Source organism: Cryptotermes secundus, unplaced genomic scaffold (assembly GCF_002891405.2).
Source record: "Cryptotermes secundus unplaced genomic scaffold, Csec_1.0 scaffold2030, whole genome shotgun sequence".
NCBI lineage: Eukaryota > Metazoa > Arthropoda > Insecta > Blattodea > Kalotermitidae > Cryptotermes > Cryptotermes secundus.
This window is the reverse complement of record NW_019731241.1, coordinates 116439-139212: the sequence shown is the minus strand read 5'-3', so window position 1 is coordinate 139212 and position 22774 is coordinate 116439. Positions and strand designations below refer to the sequence as shown.

At 39.3% G+C, this 22774-nt stretch overlaps 1 protein-coding gene across 8 annotated transcripts in view; it reads left to right on the top strand.

The window, feature by feature from the left end:
• The window catches only part of LOC111866657 (mannosylglucosyl-3-phosphoglycerate phosphatase), a 171398-nt gene that overhangs the window by 95642 nt on the left and 52982 nt on the right, over window positions 1-22774 (top strand). For all 8 annotated transcript variants that reach the window (XM_023855827.2, XM_023855826.2, XM_023855825.2 and 5 more), the window contains 2 exons: window positions 3742-3907; window positions 19521-19784. In XM_023855827.2, coding sequence (XP_023711595.1) covers window positions 3742-3907; window positions 19521-19784 — 430 coding nt within the window. The remainder of the gene's footprint in view (window positions 1-3741; window positions 3908-19520; window positions 19785-22774) is intronic.

The window sequence follows — 22774 nt, the reverse complement described above, 5'->3', positions numbered from 1 at the left end:
GTTGCTAGGCAACGCTGCCAAGAGATGTTTACTGCAATGCTGCATAGCAATGAGTGTGGTGCGGCTGGGCTGAGCTTGGCTTGGATCAGCTTGGCTCGGCATGGAGAAAACAGCGCTTTCCTCATTGTGTAATCGCTGTGGTTACAGATTTCTGTGGCTCATCAGTTCTTGCATGGCATAAATATGCCACAGTTCACAAATATCTGAACTGTGCCACATTTTCAAAACATCTGTTTTGTATCGTTATGTCATGATTTTGCCCTGCATTTTGGTGATGAGACAGCAACATATACTTAATTTTCTCTATGTTTACTTCTAGACCCACCTCCATATTAATCTTCACATTGAAGAAATAATTGAAATCTTTGCAGTTGATACATGATTTTATTTTGCCTTTATATTGAAGGCTTTATTAAGAGTTCGCTCATTTTTCCAGTGCCTGGTTTGAATTTTGACCTCATTGCATTCTATTCCATAGTCTGCTGTTGTGATGTAGTTAGTAATGTGCTAGCATTTGACGCAAGGTTCAAACCCAGCAAGGGTGGATGTATTTTTAAGGACAATAAATGCCCATAGCACAACCCTTCAGAAGGGAAGTAAAGCCGAGGATCCCATGTAGTATATTTATAACATGTAAACGAACCTTTCACTCATGATAAGAAATGGGTGAAGGCAAAATTAGATGCCATTTTGTCCACCTACAAAGTTCCTGACTGTGCTCCAAGATGACACTGTGGTCCCACAGTCATGGAGACCTATGGCAAATGAGTGGGAAGAACTTGAAAATCATAAATTATCCAAGTGGTGTCTGAATAAAAAAATTATTTAGAAATAACTGATCAGTTGAGGTTAGTAGCACAAATGACTTAATCATTAAGAGTGTGGTATTAGACACCAACCACATTCTTTTCCGTTTCCTTTCAGAATGTTCTGAATATCCTCTTCTCCCTTGTCTGTCTCTAGGTTTACTTTTTTATTCTCTTGCCTGGCATAATTTCTTTCATTTTATATGCTTCTAGTGTAACAGACATTGACAGTTCAAAGGCATTGTACTGTTAATTCTGCCTTCTGTATTCCTTTCCTGTCTTATATGTTGTTGAATAATTTTTTAAGGTCAGTGCATCATGCTATCTCCCACAGGTACACAAATTACAGTCAATTATAAATGTTCTTGTTTATATAGTATACCACACTTTGCATATCCACATCAAAATATCAGTACTCACAGAATAGACGTGACACCCTAAAACAGAAGACTGCATGCTCTTTCATGACCTGCTATGTAACTTGCATCCATGCAACATGTAAACACTCAACACTGTGTTGCTGTAGTAACCTGAAATTACATAATGACATTGATAACTCTCATGCTTACACAACTGTTTGTGCATATAGAAGGATGTACAATTATGAACCATCTGAACATTGAATTCCCAGTTATTGATTTTAGTGATTTATTATCGCAAGTGACTCCTATTGTGTGATTCCTAGTTTTTTCTATCATGAAAGAAAACTGTATGAGACAAGAACATTTCATTTTAATATGGCAGATTTAAGGTTCTTATGTTGGTGACTTGAACTAGTGACAGTATTGTCTTTTGTGATGTTATGTCATGTATTGTGGTAGATATTTACTGATGTTCCAGAGGAATCTGCTGCCTCCTTCTTCAGAGTAGGAAAGTAAGCTTTATATTCCGAAAATCAAGCAGCACATCCCTCCAAAACATTGGTAAACATATACCAGACTGTACAGGATGACATTCAAGAAAGCAGTATTCTTCCAGTTAATATCTTCTTGTCAGTTTCTAGAGGGGTAGGTATCTTCTCTTTTATGTTAAGTAGGATTAGAAAGAATCAAAACTCTCATCAGTGATGTGCCATGCAACTGTAACTTCAATCACAGAGCTGCTATGGTGTAAGAAATTTGTCTCTTAATGCCTCTTCTGTGTTTATATGAAACTGATCTTCATATCATGAATCCTGTTTCCACAAATGAGACTGGTGAGCATGTTGGTGAGGTACATCTATAATGGCAGAAATAACACCAAATTCCAGCAGACTATGAGTCGTAGGATATATGAAATTTGAGGGAATACTAGTACTGCATTCAGTTTAGTTTGGTTATAAATACCGTTCTTAAAGTTTGTGTTTTAATGTTTAAAATGTTATTATATGAGGGTGCAAATGGGATGAAGCCATAAGTAACAGAAAATGTAACATTTTGTAATTATTGATACTTTCTCTACTAAGTATTCAGTTTACTTATTCAGTATTGAGGGGATGGGTGTCCCCATGCACTGCGACTGATAGTATGTTGTACGTCCCCCTTTTTAATTTCTACTATCTCCATCCCCTACCGGTACTGGTGCTCGCTATCAGCCCCTTTCTGCCAGCGAGGTTCCGATCCTCTACTGGCAGTGGTATCTAATAGTTAATCCCTTTCTGTCAGAGAGGTCGCCCCTTCTCTGGCAGTGGTACCTAATACTTCCCCATTTACCGGAGGCATTGGAAACTACTTTGGGCGGGAAACTTTTTGGCCAAATTTAGCTCAGAGGTCTCCTAGAGACATGAGGTTCTTTTACGTGCCATAAATCTATGACACGGGACCCATGGCTCAAAGTCCCTCCCAGACGACTTGTTCCCTGAATTTTTCTGCCCTTAAAAATTCCACGACCTCCGCCGGGTTTGAACCCGCGTACCTTGAGTCATGAGGTCCATTGCTTACCGTTTAGAGCTAATTCAACTCCACTGTTTAGTGGGTGGTGCAATATCGTATAGGCAAGCTGCCAGCATATGACGTCACACTGATAAGATGTCTGCTGGTAATAGTCATTCTGCATGCATGAGAGAGTACAAGAAAATGAAGCGGTTAGAAGGAGGATCATGCCAGGGGAAGTGAAGCCAAGGTTACCATGAGAGCAATGACCCAATAGCCTGCCAGTGGTGCCTCTACCTGCATAGCCTTGTGGATCTGATGTCATGTTCCAGAGGTTTCTTGAGAGAGCAGATGAGATGCATCCATGACTTGCTGAGACAAAACCCCACCTCCCTTTTATAAGTTTGGGAGAACTCAGTACAAGCTGTTGGTCCCCTGTATCCATTGTAGCAGAAATGCCTGGTGATCCCAAAATTCCCTGTATCTGTGGAAACTTTTGCTGAATCTTTGTTGACATGAGAATGAGTTTTAGCAAGCCCTTGCCTAGCAAATGGACTTCTGCTTTTTTGTTTGTATTCTGGCTTTCAGGCAGTGTTTACCAAAATGTTGCGTAGCAAATGATGGTTGAAGCAGTTAATACAGACCCCCCCCCCTGTACAAATGCTACAACATTATCCAACATTTTTAAATGTGGTTAACATTTCCGAAGATGCTTGTGAATTAAATGAACTCAACCAACGTTTTCAACGTTAATCCTGGGAACCAAGGTTCCTCAGTCTTTTTTTTTTTACATTCTTTAATGAGCAAATATTAGCATATAACCATTGCAGTTACATCAATCTATCAGTTAATCCAATCAGAAAAATCTCATCGAGTATTCTGATAACTGCATATTACTAACCCATCATCTTATCTGTTTGTCACTTCAAATATTTGCTTTATACATGGGTTTAGTCTGCATTTCTTCTGCACTCATTCCTAGTTGTTAACGTATTCTTTTTCATAGTGTGTATCATATATATACCTAATAATTTTTTCAGATTTATTTGGTATTTATGTGGCTATATATAGTTTTTCCTTCACAGGTCAATGGAAAGTATATAATCAAAAGTGGAACAGATTTTCGACATTTCTCCAAAATAATTTTAAATTTTGATAAAACATCAGTTGATGTAAATGTGGAAGAAATTTCAGTGACATCTGCATTCCCAGAAGACCCTATACTTAAGCAGTTACTGGAGAAATATGCAAGTAAGGCAGAATAATGTGATTAGTAAGTGAACATGGGTATAAGAATTTTTTATGCTATTTAGATCAATAATGTGGAACTGGATAACTATAAAATGATATTAAAACAACAGAAAAGTGAAGTCTATGCATGAGCAGTTTTTTCTAAAACCATTTGGGCTTCAGATATAAACTCTTCAGAATTTTTTCCAGTTGCTTGTTTAACCTGTTTGAATATGTTTTTTAAGATATTCAAATTTAGCGATGAGTAGGGACTGGATTTTTATTCCCTAATAATCCCTTAAATATGTATGCATTTATGCATGAAAAACTTCTGAAATATGCGCATAAAAATTTATACCAAATATTAAAATTGATTTTACGTAATTCTAAGACCAACAAATCAATATTTAAGTTCATTTTATGTAATCACTGAATGATTCACTTGCAATAAAAAGCTATACTTAAATACAAATCATGCAACAAAGTCAACATATTTCATTACAAATTTAAAAAACCAACGGTACTCACATTTAGCTCTCCGAACTTTCAACTTCTCTTCTGTTGCCGTTCACAATTACTAAATGTTTTAGGATTTCCTTAGTTAGTCACCTCCTATTGTCTCATAGGATGTCCTTATAGCGGGAAAAACTTTTTCCCACCTCACAGGAACTTAGGGGCGCATGTACAAAAGCCGCTATTTGCTCCACTGTTAGTGATTTTTTACATGGTAGTTCAGTACCAGTTAAAATTTCTTCAATTTCACGAATTTGTTCATATCCTGGACGTTTTGAAAGAATGCTGTATACTTTTTCCTTTACTACTTCAACTCTTCCACGACTGAATTCAATTTGGAAACAGTGGTTTTGAACACACTTAACGACTGATTCAAAGTAGTATTGCTATTGCTTGCCTCCAGTGAGGAAATGGCAGAGGGAAGATGAGAGAAGTGAGCAGATACGTGGGGCAATCCAAAAGTTACCGAAATTTGAATTTTGCGCGCGAATGGTTATGAGTACATCGAAATACCGCTAGGTGTCTCCTCACACATCCTTCTTGAATCAGTGTTGCAAGCGGCGTCGAGTTAAGTGGTTGGGTGTATTGTTGGTGAACGTATTTCCATTGTTGTGTTTCTGTGAGTTTGCGGTTTTGTGATGGCTGACCTGAGAGAGCAGTGTGTCTGTATAAAGTTTTGTTTCAAACTTGGGAAAACCGCTGCAGAAACGCACCAAATGTTGAAGCAAGCTTTTGGTGAAAACAGTTTAAGCCAGACACAAAATTACAACTTGTATAAGCGTTTTAAAAGTGGCCGAACATTGACTGATGATGACTATCGTTCGGGACGGCCGTCAACGGGAAAACACCAGAAAATGTCACGAAAGTTAGGGATCTGATTCTGCAAGATGATAGACTGACCATCCAAGACCTCCGTAACACCTTGGGACTAAGTTATGGTACATGTCAACGAATTTTGTCAGAGGAACTGAGCATGAGGAGGATTGCGGCGAAGTTTGTGCCACAACTGCTGCAAAATGAACAGAAGCAGCATCGCTCAGAAGTGTGCAGGGAACTTCAGCAACAGCTTCAAGAGGATCCAGACTTTCTTTCAAAGGTTGTCACTGGTGACAAAAGTTGGGTTTATGGCTACAACCCTGAAAGCAAGCAGCAATCGTCGCAATGGAAGAACCCTTCTTCACCTCGGCCAAAAAAAGCTCGACAAGTCAAGAGCAACATTAAGTCCATGTTGATCTGTTTTTTTTTATATTGACGGGATTGTTCATAAGGATTTCGTCCCTCCTGGTCAGACAGTCAATAAAGAGTTCTATCGCGATATTCTAAGGCGTTTGAGGGAGGACATGAGGAGAAAACATACAGAGAAGTGGCACACGCACCACTGGATACTCCACCATGACAACCCACGACTGCATACAGCTTACATTGTGCAGGAATTTTTGGCTAAAAGCAAGATGGCAGTTGTTCCCCATCCACTATACTCGCCAGACTTAGCTCCATGCGACTTCTTTCTCTTCCCCAAGATTAAATAATCAAGTTGAAGGGGCGAAGATTTGATACAGTTGAGGAAATTCAAGCAGAAACGCAGATGGTACTAAACACCCTAACAAAGAAAGACTTCAGGATGCATTTGAAAAGTGGCAGAAACGCTACAGTGGCTACATGTGAACGCTTCCAATTAATCTCTTCGCGGCCACTTTGATGGTACGCGGATGAGGCAAGTTACGAGTAGAGGGATCAGGGAAGTCCCATCCTGGGTATTGCATCAGAAACCTGAATCATGATGAAATGTTGAGTCAAATATGCAACATATTCCATTACAGAAAAGAAAAATTGTATACACACGACCATGATTGAAAATTTGAACATAACATTAAAAAATATATAGATAAACATTTTAAAAAGGAAATATGCAGTACAAATAGAGATCTTCGAAAATATGATGCTTATTCATAAAACAGGCAAAATATGTATTTATATGCACCATCAAACCATGTCCAAAATTTTAGAAATGAAGTAATTCATACATATATCCAAACGAGCATACTTTCTGGTTGCAAGAAAGAAATATGCATTTGCATTAAAATCCAGCCCCTAATGATGAGACACAGGGTTGCGATTGATTATTGGATGCACTGAATACTTGTAACTTGTAACCACAGGTAAGTATAAGTTTCACAGATCTACACATACTTTGAATAACTGCTCCAGACGTTTCCATCACACATAGCTAGCTAACAGTTCCCAGCAATGGATATTCCTCTGCTTTGGTACTTGCGTCCTCATTGGATGGCTGCTATCCCGCAACTGACTGGCTTCTTCTGTAGGATCTCATTATAGTGTATGTTACCTCAGGTCGGACTGTGTAGAGAACACTGCCTCCAGCAGCTCTCATACTGTTGCATGTTTGTTATCTAGCGATGGCTCGCTTGTTTGAAGACAAGATCATGTTTACTGTGTCATTGCCTAGCAACAGATGACATCTCTTGTTAAACTGTTCAGTCATGTATGTATTGCTGCTCAGTTTTGTGTATCCTTTTTATCTCTTTTGAAAATAGGAAGTACTATTGCATTTCTTCATCCATTTGGGATTCTTCAGTGGCATAGGGTTCATTACAGTTATAGACGTTCCAGAGAAAATTTTGCATATGTATACAATTCTGAATTTATGTTGTCTTCTTCCAGAACTGTACAACTTTCTTTGTTTTTACTAAAACCTTTGTTACTACTGTACCTTCAGCATCATCATATGTAGACCTGTTGCTAAATAAAAACTACAAACAATGCCTGCTGCTATGCAGCGACAGTGAATAAGGAAATGTATGGCAGCCATTACTGAGTAACAGCTTCGCAAAGAAACGTGTTCCCATGGCAGTAAGTGAACTACAACAATGAGGAGTGGTGTTTTCTGCGAGGTCCTTGCTCAGGTTTTATAGGCAGAACATGTTCAGAGTGTAGTTAGTTGAGATGTAAGTCAGTCTGCAAAGAGAAGAGCAGGAGGTTGGTGTGAGATGGCCGCCAGCGTGGGAGTTAATCAGTTGGTGCAAGAGTTCTTTGTGGGATATTCACCAGACAGTAACAGCATGTGCTCAGAAGCTGAAGAATCTTTGTTGTTAAGAACCGTTGCTGGGAAATGACTAGTGAAAGCAGTCTGAGAAGGCTTATCATGGATGTAGTGATTTGTAAAGTGGAGATAGCGATGGCACTATAATTAAGTTTACTCAGGAGTCGTATGTTAAAAGTGGTCAATAAATCCAGTCACCAATCCAGCCCCCATCTATAATCACACTGATATACATAACAAATTTAACATTATACAAAAAGTGGAAGCAAATCTTAATGCAACATGTGTTCAGATGTTTATGTTATTTTTTACTATCTTTAGGTTGGCCATTATGATTTCTGTTTTATTCACTCTCCATTAGCATTAAAGTAAAAAAAAAACCTCTGATGTTGCCACTGTGTTTCCAATTTACCCTGATGATGCATATTTATCTGTAATTTGAATATTATGAAACCATTTGCTGGGGTTCAAAATACAAATGGGGATCCAAAAAATTAATCTTATTTCACATTTCCCCTAAAGAAGTGTTCACCTTTAAAAAGTTTTTTTTGTTGGTCTGGTGAAGAACTTATCACAGGGAAACGCTGTATATTAGATAAGGATGTGTTAAAAGAGACTCCAATACCATGTCATCAGTAAAATGATTATAACCTGTGGTATTCCTTCGCCAAGGACTGTCAGTAGAGTGAAGAATATTTAGTATTGAAAGTTAAAAACATTATTTAAAAAGGTTAGGTAATCATTTTCTTTTTCCTCATAAATTACACAACATTAGTACATAATCACTCAACCACAGGCACTGACTCGAGTGATAAAAATGATAATTCTGAATTATTTTTGGTAATCAATCAATGAATGCATTCTTATTTTTTAAGTTAGTTTGAAGTTTTGAAAATTTAGGCACAACTGAACAAGAATTCACATTTTTAGATGTAATTACTTTAAATTAAAGGTGGTGTTTTAGTCATTGAAAATGAAGTGTACAGTGCAACCCACACAGCATTGATAGTTAAATGTGTCAGACTGTAGCAGTCTTCCAGAGACGTTATGAATTGCTGTGGACCATCTGTTCATAATCAGCAAGTGCTCTTGGCTTGGGTGAAGACTGAAATATAAAACAGGGAACTGGTATACTAGTTTGTCCCATAAATGTTTTTCTGAGATTTTTATAAGGATTTTCTTCATATATGTGTGTCCAGAAACTCACTGCAGGATTATTTTTTTTATGTTCTGTTAACCAATGTACACACTGAAAAAAGACATTGAAATGCAAGTTAACTCAAAATGTTTGTGTCTGTGAACTTCCATATTTGCTTCTTTCATTCTATGACAGATGTCTGCTTGATAAACTGAACAACTTATACAGAGTCTTACTTGAAAGACCAAAACGCGTGACTCTTCTACCAGTGGCCCGTTAGCAACAACCTCAATTGTCATCTGCTGAGAGGAGGAGTCTAGTGTTACAGCTATGTAGGCGAGTCAAATGAAAACCTTAAATATTTTTTTGAGTATTATTTATTGTGCACAAGTGATACAGAGCTGTATCACTTTTCAGCATAATCCGCCCACGCTCAATGCAAGTCCTCCAGCGCTTACAAAGTGCGTGAATTCCTTTAGAAAAAAATTCTTTTGGTATTCCGCGCAACCACTCATGCACTGCGTGGCGTACCTCTTCATCAGAACGGAACGTCTTTCATCCCATTGCTTGTTTGAGTGGTCCAAACATATGGAAATCACTTGGGGCAAGGTCTGGTGAGGGTGAGTAGGCCAGATGAGGAAGACACTCAAAGTGGAGGTCATTGATTGTCGCAGCTGTTGTATGGGCAGTATGGGGCCTTGCATTGTCATGTTGCAAAAGGATACCTGTGGACAGCAATCCACATTGCTTTGATTTGATTGCAGGCCAAAGATGATTTTTTAGGAGATCTGAGTATGATGCACTGGTGACAGTTGTCCCTCTAGGTGTGTAGTGCACCAAGATGACGCCTTTTTCGTCCCAAAAGAGAGTCAGCATAACCTTCCCTGCTGATGGTTGTGTTCGAAACTTCTTCGGTTTTGGAGATGAGGAATGGTGCCATTCCTTGTTCGCTCTCTACCTTTCCGGTTGGTGGAAGTGAACCCAGGTTTCGTCCCCAGTAACGATTCTTGCAAGGAAGTCATCACCTTTTTGTTCAAAGCACCGCAGAAGTTCTTCACAAGCATCAGTCAGTCTTTCAATTCAGGAGTCAGCTGCCGTGGCACCCATCTTGCAGACACTTTGTGAAACTGGAGCACATCATGCACAATGTGGTGTGCTGAACCATGACTAATGTTTAAACTTGCTGCAATTTCATTCAATGTCACTCGGCGGTTTTCCCTCACTATGGCTTCAACTGCTGCAGTGTTCTCTGGAGTCACAACTCGATGTGCCTGACCCGGATGAGGAGCATCTTCCACTGAAGTCACACCATCTGCAAACTTCCTACTCCATTTGTACACTTGCTGCTGTGACAAACATGCATCACCATACTGAAACTTCATTCTTCAATAAATTTCAATAGGTTTCACACCTTCACTACACAAAAACCGAATAACAGAACGCTGTTCTTCCCTGGTGCAAGTCTCAAGTGGGGCAGCCATCTTATACTGGTGTTGTGACGGTGTTCGTGCATCTGCTCTATGCTGCAACCTACAGGCCATTCTGCACACTGTTTGTAGCACGCTTACCAACTTACAGGATAATGGCGCGAAATTTCGATTTTTTATTACAATTTTAATGTTTTCATTTGACTTGCCCTCGTAATATGCTGCCCACTATAAACATTGATATGCATTTCGTAAAGTAAATAAATTATTTAAAAATCTCACCACAACAGTAGGTATCAAAGTGTCCCCCTTCTACTCTAAACAAACTTCATGTCATATTTTGGCGTCCTGTTGCACTGATTTATGTCCATGATTTATTCTGATCATCTTACATTGCATACATTTATTCACCTTACTCTTCTCTCTTGCACTACATGTTTCGGCACTAAAGTGCCATCTTCGACGTACATCAAAAAGCACCTGAAGATGGCACTTTAGTGCCGAAACATGTAGGGCAAAAGAGAAGAGTAAGGTGAATAAATGTATGCACTGTAAGACGATCAGAATAAATCATGGACAAACTTCATGTCTATTGTGTGATGCCAGCTTGAAGTCACTGGTGTCATTAATTTTAATTGCTTCACAGTTGTAATGCCTCAATGCATCCAGTATGTGCGGATTATTTCGGTATTTTTTTTTTTAAGTTTCCCCACAGATATAAATCTGAAGGATTTAAGTCTGGAGACCCTGCAAGCCACAATCCTCAACTTATTAGCCTGTCTTTAGACACCTTATTTAAAACATTAATCTTATAATTGGCGTTGTGCTGTAGCACTGTATTGCATAAAATAGCCATATATCTTGCCTTCTTCTGTAATGCCCTAAAAGAAAAGGCTGAAGAATGTCACTGACATACCATTCCATATTCATTCATTCATATTCCCGTTGCTTCCTCTGGAACATAGGGCATCTGTGAAATGCTTCGTTTCACTTCAGTTTCTTAATCTTACAGACAGTCTGTAGGATGCCTTGGACATAACTCCACAAAGAAGTGTCAAAAGGTATCAAATCTGATGATCTCAGATGACAAGTGACAGGGCTTTACCTCTTCATCTAATATTCAAGAAACATCTTAGTGAGTGCATCATGAACATTGTTACTGTCATGAGGTAGTGCTCCAAGTTGCTGAGACCTTTCAACTTTGTCCTCTTCCAGGTGTGGAAGGACAGAGTACTCCATTATATCAAGATACGGTTTTGTATGATCATGGCCTTGGCAAAGAAAAGGGATCATATGACTTTCTCTAGTCTTTTCATCCTGTTGTATATATGTGACATGACAGCTGAAAACTGGAATAGTGGAGCAAATAGATGCAGCCATTGCTAGGCAATGGGACAGTAAAAACATTTCCATGGTAACAGATGCTGCCACAACAACAAAGGATGTGATATTTTACATTCAGTCCCTGCCAATGTTATATAACGAGGATCACATTGCCCCAACAATGATGTGTAGAGGGCTGCAGTGTTCTTGGATATCAAGAAAGTCTTTGACACAACATGAGACTCTGGGCTACTGTATAAATTGTCAGGATTAGAATTTTTGACAAGTCTTCTTAAGCTAATTGCTTCTTTTCTTACTGATGTAAAATGTATAGTCATGGTAGAAGGCGAATTTTCTACACCAAAAATATAGCGGCAGAGGTTCCTCAAGGTTCTGTTCTTGCCCCAGCATTGTACAGTCTGTATATAAATGATGCCCCCATGGTACATGGTACTTATCTTGCTCTCTTTGCAGCTAATACTTGTATGTACGTGACAGAAACGTGAATGTCATGTTCTCTGCAAACCGCAACCTGACCTCACTGCAGTGAATTCATGATGTGAGCACTGGAACATAAAAATCAATGAAGGGAAGTCTCAAGCAGTCTCTATTGCCACAAGACTTAGAGTCCCTGTTGATGTTATACAACACAAGACAACCCCTTTGTAGCCAAGGTCTTGTGCACATGCATAAGGACCTATTCTGTATTCAGAAGTGTGTGTTTAAATACAAATATTAACCTTTATGAGCTGAAGGACACCGTATGGGGACCTTTAAAGTGAAGCTGAGTGGCCGAAAGACACCGTATGGAGACTCGCAGTCCACGCATGCGCACAGTGTTTTAGAAATTCTTGTTCTACGTACATTATATTTGGACACCTGCTTTATAAGTAGACTGTCTTCCCTCCTGCATCATCTAACTGAATGCAGAGTCCAACGTCGCAATTCATGCACTTTGTCCGTATGTAACTCTGTTTTCCATGCAAAGCGCACACACGCAACATCTGTCTCGTATTAGCAGGAAGCAGGCCAGTGATGGCAAGTGGTCTCCTGTATTCGTAACGCTTATAAAACATCACAGTTTCAACTATGCACCATGGCCACTTTTCGCAAGGAGAAGCCGAAATTCAGAGGCCGCTCGTAAATCACACCATTCAGAATGTGGTACAGTCGGTTATGAAAGGATGAGGAGGCAAGGGGCATTGAGGGGAATGTTCCAAGAAGTAACTCTGTCTGGATAGTCTGACACAGTTTCATAAGAGCAAAGAGGGATAAGAACTCGCCCACAGTCATGTATACAAGAAGCAGACTGACTGGAGAATGTACAATGAAAACAAACATCCTCTCTCCTACAGATAAGACATAGTCAGACCGTGAGTCAGCAGCATGCATTTATACTGCAGAAAGGTTTTGTGCAGAAGCTTTATGCATTTTTGTAGACAGACGCTCAAAATTGGGGAAAATTTATTTTTGGAATCAATTTAAAAATTTTTACAGATTCTAAAATCTGTAAATTACACTATCTGATTCTATATACTTTCTAGATAAAAGTAGCGTTTATTTCGTTCGTTTATCACAAAAATTGTATAAATCACAGCATTTTGAGTAACATGATTACAATTTTTATTACTCTACAATGGCGGGCATTTAAATTAACTCCGTCCTGCTGCCACTACCAGAATTTAAATGGCCCATCCCTTAATGGTTAAACTCACGCTTTACAAAGCTCTGATTAGGTCAGTTATGACTTATGCATGTCCCACCTGGAAGTATACAGCAGATGCTCAGCCTTCAAAATTGCAGTGCCTTCAGGACAGACTACTCCATTCAATTGGATATCTTGACAGGTGCACACTAGTCTGCGAATTGCACTTGGCTTTCAAAATTCCTTATGTGTACAACTACATAATGAAATTATGCAGGACACATGCAGAAGTAATCCTAAACCATGTAAATCCAAATGTACATGGTATTGGACAAGGAGAAGCCATGCATAGGAAGTATGAAATGCTTAAACTTGGCGGCTGTCAGGCCTACAGCTGACTGCAGTTTCAGAGTAGTTCAGTAAGTTAATGCATAACCTGCTGAACAAGCCTGCATTCACAAAAAACTCTGTATATGTTGTATAAATGTTACTTAGTACAATGCAGTGACACACAGTTCACATCGTGCTGAAAATATAGTGCATCAAGTATAGCACCTACATAGAAATACCCACCCCTCCCTTGTCAAAGAGGAGGCCCTATTTCTAAGCACCTACATGTCTAGGAGAGAACAAAAATCTTGGTCATGTATCTCTATGATATTGAAGCCAGGAATGACCTTTCCAGCAGCAATTGAACCAACTGACCGACCGACTAAAGCCAGTGATTCGACAGCCAGTTGGAGGTCAGAGTCAACAGTTAACAGACTTGATGAGTTACATTGATAGCAGCTGCTATCTAGCAATGACAATTGAACAAACAGAAGTCTTTATATGCACTGTAGTTATAGTGATCTAGAGCATGTAAATTAGTAAATATGTTATAATTATTTGTGGTTATGACTTGTAAGGCTCCTGCTGCGTGTTCTCTGTTCCAAGTCCTTTCTCTGGTATCGGAAGGTTCCCTGGGGAGTTTCCTTCTTGAAGGCATTTCTCCAATGTCGTGCAATGGGATATCTTCCTGCAGGTGGCAGCCAACTTCATCCGGGGTTCATAATCTCTTTGGGTCCAACATTTCTTCAAGATGTTCCTCCGACACCATGCCACTGTTGCATGGCGGGACACCTTCCTGCGGACGACGGCCAATTTATTCTGGGGTCCGCAATTTCCTGTGTCGAATTCATCATATTTCGCTGATTTTGGTCCCTACGCCTTTTCTTCTTCGGTTCTCCGACCAGCATTACTTCGTCATCTTGTATGGGTACCTCTCGTAGTTCTGCCACCTCAGGTTTCCTGTCCACTGAGGCCGGCTCTTCTGAATGTGCCTCCATTTCTTGGCAGGCCATTGTCTCTCCGACCGGTATCACTATGGGGACCTCTTCTCGTTGTGCCGTCGCAGGTTTTGTGTCCACTGTTGCCGGCTTTTCCTCTTCTAGACGTACCTCCATCTCTTGGTAGGCTATCATCTTTACTTCTTTTTCTAGCTGCGGCTCAGTCCATGTCTAGTCAGTAACATGTGACAATATATTTAAGGTATGGAGAACTCTCTATACAAAACAGTTGATTATATGAGTAAATTTAATACAGTTGATAAAACAAGAAGTTGTTCATGGAACTAGACTACTTTCCTTTAGTACAACGTGGACCACATAGAAAATGATGCAACCAACAATTCTTCTATTGTGTGTGTAATTATTGCCACGTGAACGTGTTTAGCGAGCCATTGCTTAGCAACAGTGGGTCTGTGGGATACACAGACAGCAAGGTGCTCTCACAAGCCTTTCATTTACTTTATGAGTGTATCCTGTTGTGTATATGAATATACATGTAGAATAATGTTATATTTTAGCGTCCTGTTGCACTGATTTAAGTCCATGATTTATTTTATCCGTCTTCTAGTGCATACATTCCTCTATCCCCTCTTCTCACTTGCACTACATGTTTCAGCACAAATGTGCCATCTTCAGGTGCTGATCCAATCCACGACAAACTAGTTCATTGCATGCCTTGTCTATACATACTAAAATAACTAAAATATATATTTATCATATATATTGATAAATGTTGAGTGTTAAAATCATAACACAGTATATCACACGCAGTCACAGGAGTGAGACGCAACATAGAGCACAATACACGATAGTGAAAGAGTGCTCCAATAGAAGATGATAGACGTGACTCGCGTAATGAAACACGATGTAAGAATGTAATATGCTGTACAATTTTAATATTTTAACACTTAACATTTATCAGTATATATGATAAATATATATTTTAGTTATTTTAGTATGTATAGACAAGGCATGCATGAACTAGTTTGTCGTGGATTGGATCAGCACCTGAAGATGGCACATTTGTGCTGAAACATGTAGTGCGAGTGAGAAGAGGGGATAGAGGAATGTATGCACTAGAAGACGGATAAAATAAATCATGGACATACATTTAGAATCTATGAATATGACCATCGACACAATAAATGAAAGAAATCATTTTCAGACAAAGACAAACATATTCATGATTTATTTTATCCGTCTTCTAGTGCATACATTCATCTGCCCCTCTTCTCTTCTCTCTTCTCACTTGAATGTATGCACTAGAAGACGGATAAAATAAATCATGGACTTAAATCAGTGCAACAGGACGCTAAAATATAACATTGTTAATAGTAAATATATTCATTTATGTATGCATAGATTTTATGCAACATGTTTCAACCTATATATGGGCCATCATCAGGCATTCATATATGAACTGTAAATGAAGGTATGTTATACAGGGTGTTTCACGTCTTTAGGGCATAACTGCAGGAGGTGATTTCCTAGGTCTTTGTGATCAAAAAAGTTCATATAAACATGTGTCCGATTTTGGATGGTTACGGAGTTATGACCGTTTTAAACTCAGAATAGAAGGTAACGATTACTGACAATAAACGGAACAAAATAAGAAACCAGCATAATACATGATACATATAAAGTATGAATGTAAAATTAACTTCATGAAATTACCTTTAATTTGAATTGATTGTTGTTAAAGCTGATTTTTTAAAATGTTGCCGCTGGCTGCAACACAGGCTGCCGCTTGGTTGTAAACCGCGCTGGACCCCCCCCCCGCCTTAGGTAGCTCTCAAGTGTCGAGATAACGGGAATGCTCTGTCTCTAGCTGGCTAAAAATAGGGACCTGCCAGCTGACAGACGCGGTTCATACGAGGGCATGTACGGGAATAAAAAAACAGTCATAACTCCGTAACTGTCCAAAATCGGACACATGTTTATATGAACTTTTTTGATCACAAAGACCTAGGAAATCACCTCCTGCAGTTATGCCCTAAAGTCGTGAAACACCCTCTATATTAAAATTAGTTGTCTAAATACAGATGCATATTGTGCAACTGGTGTAAGTATTTTAATAGAATGACTGCAAGTTTTTATCATGTGTTGAACCTAATGTAAAATGGCGAAGTTAATTATAAATTAAAAAAAAAATCTTAATACTATTTTATAAAAATGTTAGTCTGACAAGTATATATAACTGTCAGTAGTTAAAAAGTCCAAAGTTCATGGCACTTTTTGACTGTAGGGTCTTTAGATTATGCAGTGATTTAGATAACCATCCTGCTGGCTGGTCTTGGCATGTCAGGGGTGTTGTATTGAGACGTGTGCTGAAGTATTGAAGGGGGCTTCTTATTAGCCTGCTGTTTTGTAGCTATTGCTAATATTCAAGCAATGTACTCGCAATTCCCATATGGTAATATTAGTTGGAATTGCCTGCAATATGGAATGAGAAAGAATGTTCTAAACATATTATAAATTGTGTGTTGAGTTAAGTAAATTTTTTAACTTTACCAACATGATTCTAATATAATGGCCATGAAAAGTTCCCCCTCTTGATGTAGTATTACACTTGTGACAGCATTTCATGATCTGATTAATGTTCTAATTGGCAGTTATACAGTATATATGCTTGGTATTGTGTCACATAATATGTGATTGGTTTGTTTGTGGGTTGTGTCAATGCTCATATTCATATATTCTACTTTTATGTTTTCAAAATAAGGGATATAGGTTAATAATGTAGCACTTATAATTCATGACTACAGATGATTATAAACGATTCACGGATCTGCACATGCAGCAGGTCACTGTAACTGCAGCATACAGAAGGTCTTTTGTGTTTTCACTATTCAGTGCTTGGTAGTATCTCCTAGCAGTGGATATTCCTCTGCTTCTATGTTCATGTCCTAGCTGGATGGAAGCTGGCTTGTAGCTAACTCATCACTGATTATTACTAAGCTTTCTGAAGAGTTCGAGCTTAGTCCCTAGACATGGGGTTTGGATTGGTAATTGGATTTATTGAACAACTACGTAGGTCATACTGAAAGTCATGAGCAACTTTTTTTTGCATGCAACCTGGGAACAGCAGATGAAAGAGAGTACCGTGGTAGGTGGAACCAGCTGTTGTGTTAACCTTGAGTGTGTTGTGACATCAATAGCTTGCATCACGTGACCAGTATCACTCCTAACAAAATGGCCATCAACGATGTGTCATTTCACCAGTGTGCTGTCATTGAATTTCTTGTGAAAGAGGAAATCCCTGCTGCGGAAATTCACCAGAGACTTCAACGTGCTTATGGAAGTGTGTGCATTGGTGCGAGTAGTGTTCGAAGATGGGTGGAACATTTTAAAGATGGAACACCAGCATCGAAGATGAGCCTCGGAGCGGTCGTCCTCGAACAGCCTCACCTGAATGCAACAAGGAAAGAGTGGATGAGATCATTCAAGATGACGGGAGTGTGACTGGACACAATAGCCCGAAAACTTGGAATAGGGCACAGTGCAGTACAGGAGATGATTGAAAGCTTGGGCTATAGGAAAGTTTGTGCTCGTTGGGTCCCGCGGTTATTGACCGAAGACCACAAAGGTCAGCGAAAAGCCATCACCTCAGAACTGCTGCAGAGATATTGACACGAAGGCAGTGATTTTTTGCTCTGTATTGTGACAGGTGACAAAATCTTGTTTCACCATTTTGAGCCTGAAACGAAACAGCAGAGTATGGAATGGCACCATTTGCATTCTCCATCAAAAAAGAAGGCAAGGAGAGTGCCATCAGCAGGGAAGGTGATGGGCACAGTCTTCTGGGAGGGATGCAGAGGGATTTATTCTGGCCGAATTGCTGGAACCTGGGCAAACCATCAATGCTGCTCATTATGTCCAGATGCTGCACAAGTTCCGTCATTCATTGCGCGATAAACGTCCAGGACGAAACATCATCATCCTGCATGACAACGCTCGCCACCACGCCACTCACCTCACATTGGAAGCAATTGCAAAGATAGGGTGGGAAGTTCTTCCACACCCCTCCTACAGCCCTGATCTGGCACCCTCCGACTACCATCTTTTCGGATTTGTGAAGCATCAGCTGCACGGACAACGTTTTGAGACAAGGGAGGCAATTCAGAAAGCAGTGTGTCAGTGTCTTTGGATGGCTGGAAGGGAATTTTCAAACTCCCAGAACGCTGGGAGAAATGTGTACAAAGAAGTGGCAATTATGTGGAAAAATAAAGAAAGGTCTGTAGATTGAGGTGGTGTATTTGGTTTGTCAATAATAAAACATGTTACTTTACAAAAAAATGTTGCTCATGACTTTCAGTACGACCCTCATATAACTCATAGCTACAGGTAACAGTAACCATTTCACAAATCTACACACTCTACAGATCACTGTAACAGACATAAAGTCTTCCATGTCTTCACTAATAATTGCTTGATAACGATTCCTAACAATGGATATTCCTCTGCTTTTGTATGTTCTGTTAAACCTCATTATTTAGATTTGGGGCAGACAGCACAGAAAACATGGCCCCCATCAGCTCCTCCATTGTTGCAAACCTATGCTTTGCTGCAATACATGTTTAATGAGCTGTTACCTAACAGTGGACAGTTTCTTCTGTTTCCATTATTCCAGTTTGCAGCCATTGTGTCACAATGTTAATATTATTGTTACTCCTACCATGACATGTTTTGATGTATTGATTATTCTCAGGTGGTGTTATATATACATGGTTATCAAACTGCAACTAAAACTGGATCCAGTTTGGTGTGTAGATGGATCTGCATACCCTATTCCTATGCCTGTGTCATGAAGTAGACCTCACTATACATGAATATTCAACACAAAGGAACACATTACTTTACAACTGGCACAAACTTTTTGAATTAACCATCATCTCAGTTTTTATTAATATATGTAGTGTTTAAAAAAGTGTAACGTAAAACCCTGGAGTCTTTCTGGACACTTGATGTATATACTAATATGAGTAACCTGAATTTTATGTGACATGGTACCTGTGCCAGGGGTAGAAACCACTTTGGTAGTTACAGAATCTTCTGCAATCCTCTGCACATGATAATATTCGGGACAGTTTTTTTAAATCACTGTTATGGCAACTCTGATGAAAGTCATAATATTGGGCTGGAAGGTTAAGAGATAATGTAATATACTTCTTAAGTTACAGTTGATAATATTTTTCTCAGGTGTGATGGAAGGGAAGATGGATGAAGTTTTAGGTGCATTTTCGGTGCCTCTTGATGGACGATTTCAAAGTGTACGCACAGAAGAAACAAATCTGGGTAACTGGGTGTGCGATGTCATCCTGGCAGCAACTGGAGCAGACCTAGTTCTGTTAAATTCTGGGACTCTGCGATCTGATCAGGTTCATCCTGCTGGAAATTTCTTGATGAGAGATCTAGTCACCATCATTCCTATGATGGATCCACTTGTTGTGATCTCAGTTACAGGTAGAATCTCCAGTCCCCACTAGAATGTATAAATTAAACCAACTGTCAGAATTTAAGTATCCCTGATACAGTGAAACTCACATTTAATGTTCAATTTCAGTGTTCCCAAGTCAGTAATTCTAGTATTAAATTTCCTCCATGTAACATTTTTCCATTTTAATGTTAAAATCCATTGCTTTATTAAGAAAGCTTAAATATCAGTTCCACTGTGTATAGGCCACTCTTTTTACCTTCAGATGTTAATATATATATAAGGCTGTTTTTCTCTCTCACTCTTTCTGTGGAATATTTTAAGGCAAACAAAACTTATTTATTTGCTATCTGCATATTCAGCCATAATCCACAGTGTGCTTTCCTCCAGTCCAAAACAGTTAAGCATTTAGATACAAATCGAGGACAGAATTGCTGTTATTTTCTATCTAATGTTACAGTACTTCTTAGTTGCTGTAGGTCAGTTGTGGACAGTGTTTTATTAGCTTGTATTAACAGTTTTGATATTAATGATAACTATCAAAATTTGCCTGAAATGACAATTACTACAGTTGTAAGTACTTCTTAGCCTGATTATTCATTAATTCACCATGCTTTGACGAATTTTAAAATTCATATACACTGTATATATGGCTGTAACTAGCACTTAATGGCCTCTAGCCATGAAACTAAGAACTACAAAGTTCTTCTCAAATGGCTGAATCACCTGACTGCCATATCAACAGCCTGTTAGCTGGAATATTAGCTGTTATCTGCCAAGAAGGTGTCTAGCTTCATGGCTAGTATGCCATACATTATATCCAATGATGTGCGTTTCCTAAAGTAAATGCAGTAAAACCGGGGTACAGTGGCTATGGCTTACAGCAACAGAAACTACTGGAACCATCAGTTTCTTAATGTTGCATGTATGGAAAACCATCGCATCAAATTTGGGCTTTTTTCTGCTCTTTCATCATAATGAGTAATTCATAACTAGGCGCAGCCATTTTCCCTTAACTTTTTGCCCCAACTGTACTTGCAGTTATTCCTCTGAACTTATTTATGGCTAGCAGTTTCCCATTAACCTCATTTGGTCTATCTTACTATCTATGAACTTGGGTTCATTGATAGTGATAGGGAAAACTGAAATTTGTGAATATTAAATGGGGGATTTCAGCACATTAAATAGAAGTTCCTATAGTGCAGAGGGCAATCCTTTATACAAATTGCAGTTAAAGTAATCTAATGTAAGATACACTTCCTTCTCACGTTAATGTAAAAGAGATCTCAATGGCATTCATCATAGGTAACCTTCATTCAATGTGTTAACAGTTGTTGTTTAATGGAAATGTATATACACCATCTCAGTTTTTAAAATACAGTATGCGCCAAAATATCAGTACTGAAACTCACACATCTTGAACGCACATGTGCATTTGTCGACAAGGCATAGCTCCAGCCACATGTGTTTCCATTAGTGAAAAGGAAGTTATGTTGTGGAGTTGTTGGAAATGGGTCTCTCGACGGAAGAAAAAGTATTGATGGTTGAGTATTATTTCCGCTCATATGGAAGTGGTCGTGATGGGGGACCAAGTTTGAAAAAAGTTACAGAACAATTCCAAGAGAGATTTAATAAGACAGCACCAAGTAACACAATTATGCTTCTATTGTTACGAAATTTCACTGTTCTGGTAGTGTACTGTGTCAGCGGAAGGGGAAGTCTGGTTGGCCAATAACTGTTTTGACAAAAGTGAATCATGCACATGTTCTTCAGCAGGTGCTGCATTCGCCCCGACGAAGTCTACAATGAACGGCCTTGAAACTGAACGTCAAGGATACGTCCATTCACCAATTGTTTAAGGACAGGTGGATTTCCGTACCAGATACAGGTTGGACAATGCTTGACAGGGTCAGATATGCGAGCCAGGATAGTGTATTGTAGAACATTTTCGGCCATGCTGTATGAGGATCCAGATTTCTTGAGGAATACGTATGTGGTTCTCCAATGAAAGTCACATTGACTTGGATGGCTACATCAATTGCCAGACAACTCGCTTGCTTGGTTTTGAGCGGCCAGATGTTATCATCCAGAAACCACCAAATAGTACATGTGTGACGATATTGTGTGCGGTCTCAGCACACAGTATATTAGGCCCCTATTTCATTGAGGATGAGGAAGGCAGTGCTGTTACCGTCACCCGAGAACGCTACAGGGACATGGTGATCGGACCATTTCTTCAGGATTTGAGAAGGTTCTGTTGTGCAATGGGCCTTCACATGAATAGACAGTGGTATCAACAGGATGGGGCGACCAGCCATACCACTCGAGAATCTCTATCCATGCTGCAGGAAAACTTTAGGCCTCTCGTCCACTGGAAGCGGAAAGCTGCGGAAAGTTGCGATGAGGAGTTCGTCCGAACACGCACGGAAACGGACGAACGATCCTAACAGCTTGCATCAGGTTAGAGTGCGTCCATTGGTAGCAGCACTATTCGTCCGTGAACGCGCGTATACTTGCGAACTGCGAAATATCCAGATTGGTTTGGATTTTTCGGACGAAGAGCTGCGTTCACCACCTACGAACTGATACTGTTCAACCGAGAAATCTGTCGAGTAGTGTTCCTGACATTGCGGACGCCTGTATTGAGACAGGCACTGATAATATTACAACACAAAGTGAATATAATGATGCATTTTCTACTCCAGATTTTCAATCAGATATCGAGAATGATGCACCTGTAAATACGTCTCCGGCACAAAAAGAGCATTTCAAAAGTCCGCTAAAAAGAGGAAAGAAAAGAATTAATTACGATGACAAATTCTTCGAAATAGAATCTAAAAAGTTGAGCTATTTCGAAAAGAGCTCTCAAATGAAGCAGGATAGTGACTATCAATTTCTGATGAGCTTGCCTGAAGAAAGACAGCTGCGATTACGCATGAAATTGATGGATGTTTTACTGCAGGAACAGGAGGATCGAAACAGCAGCGTGATGTCCACGTCAAATGTTTCGCCTCTATCC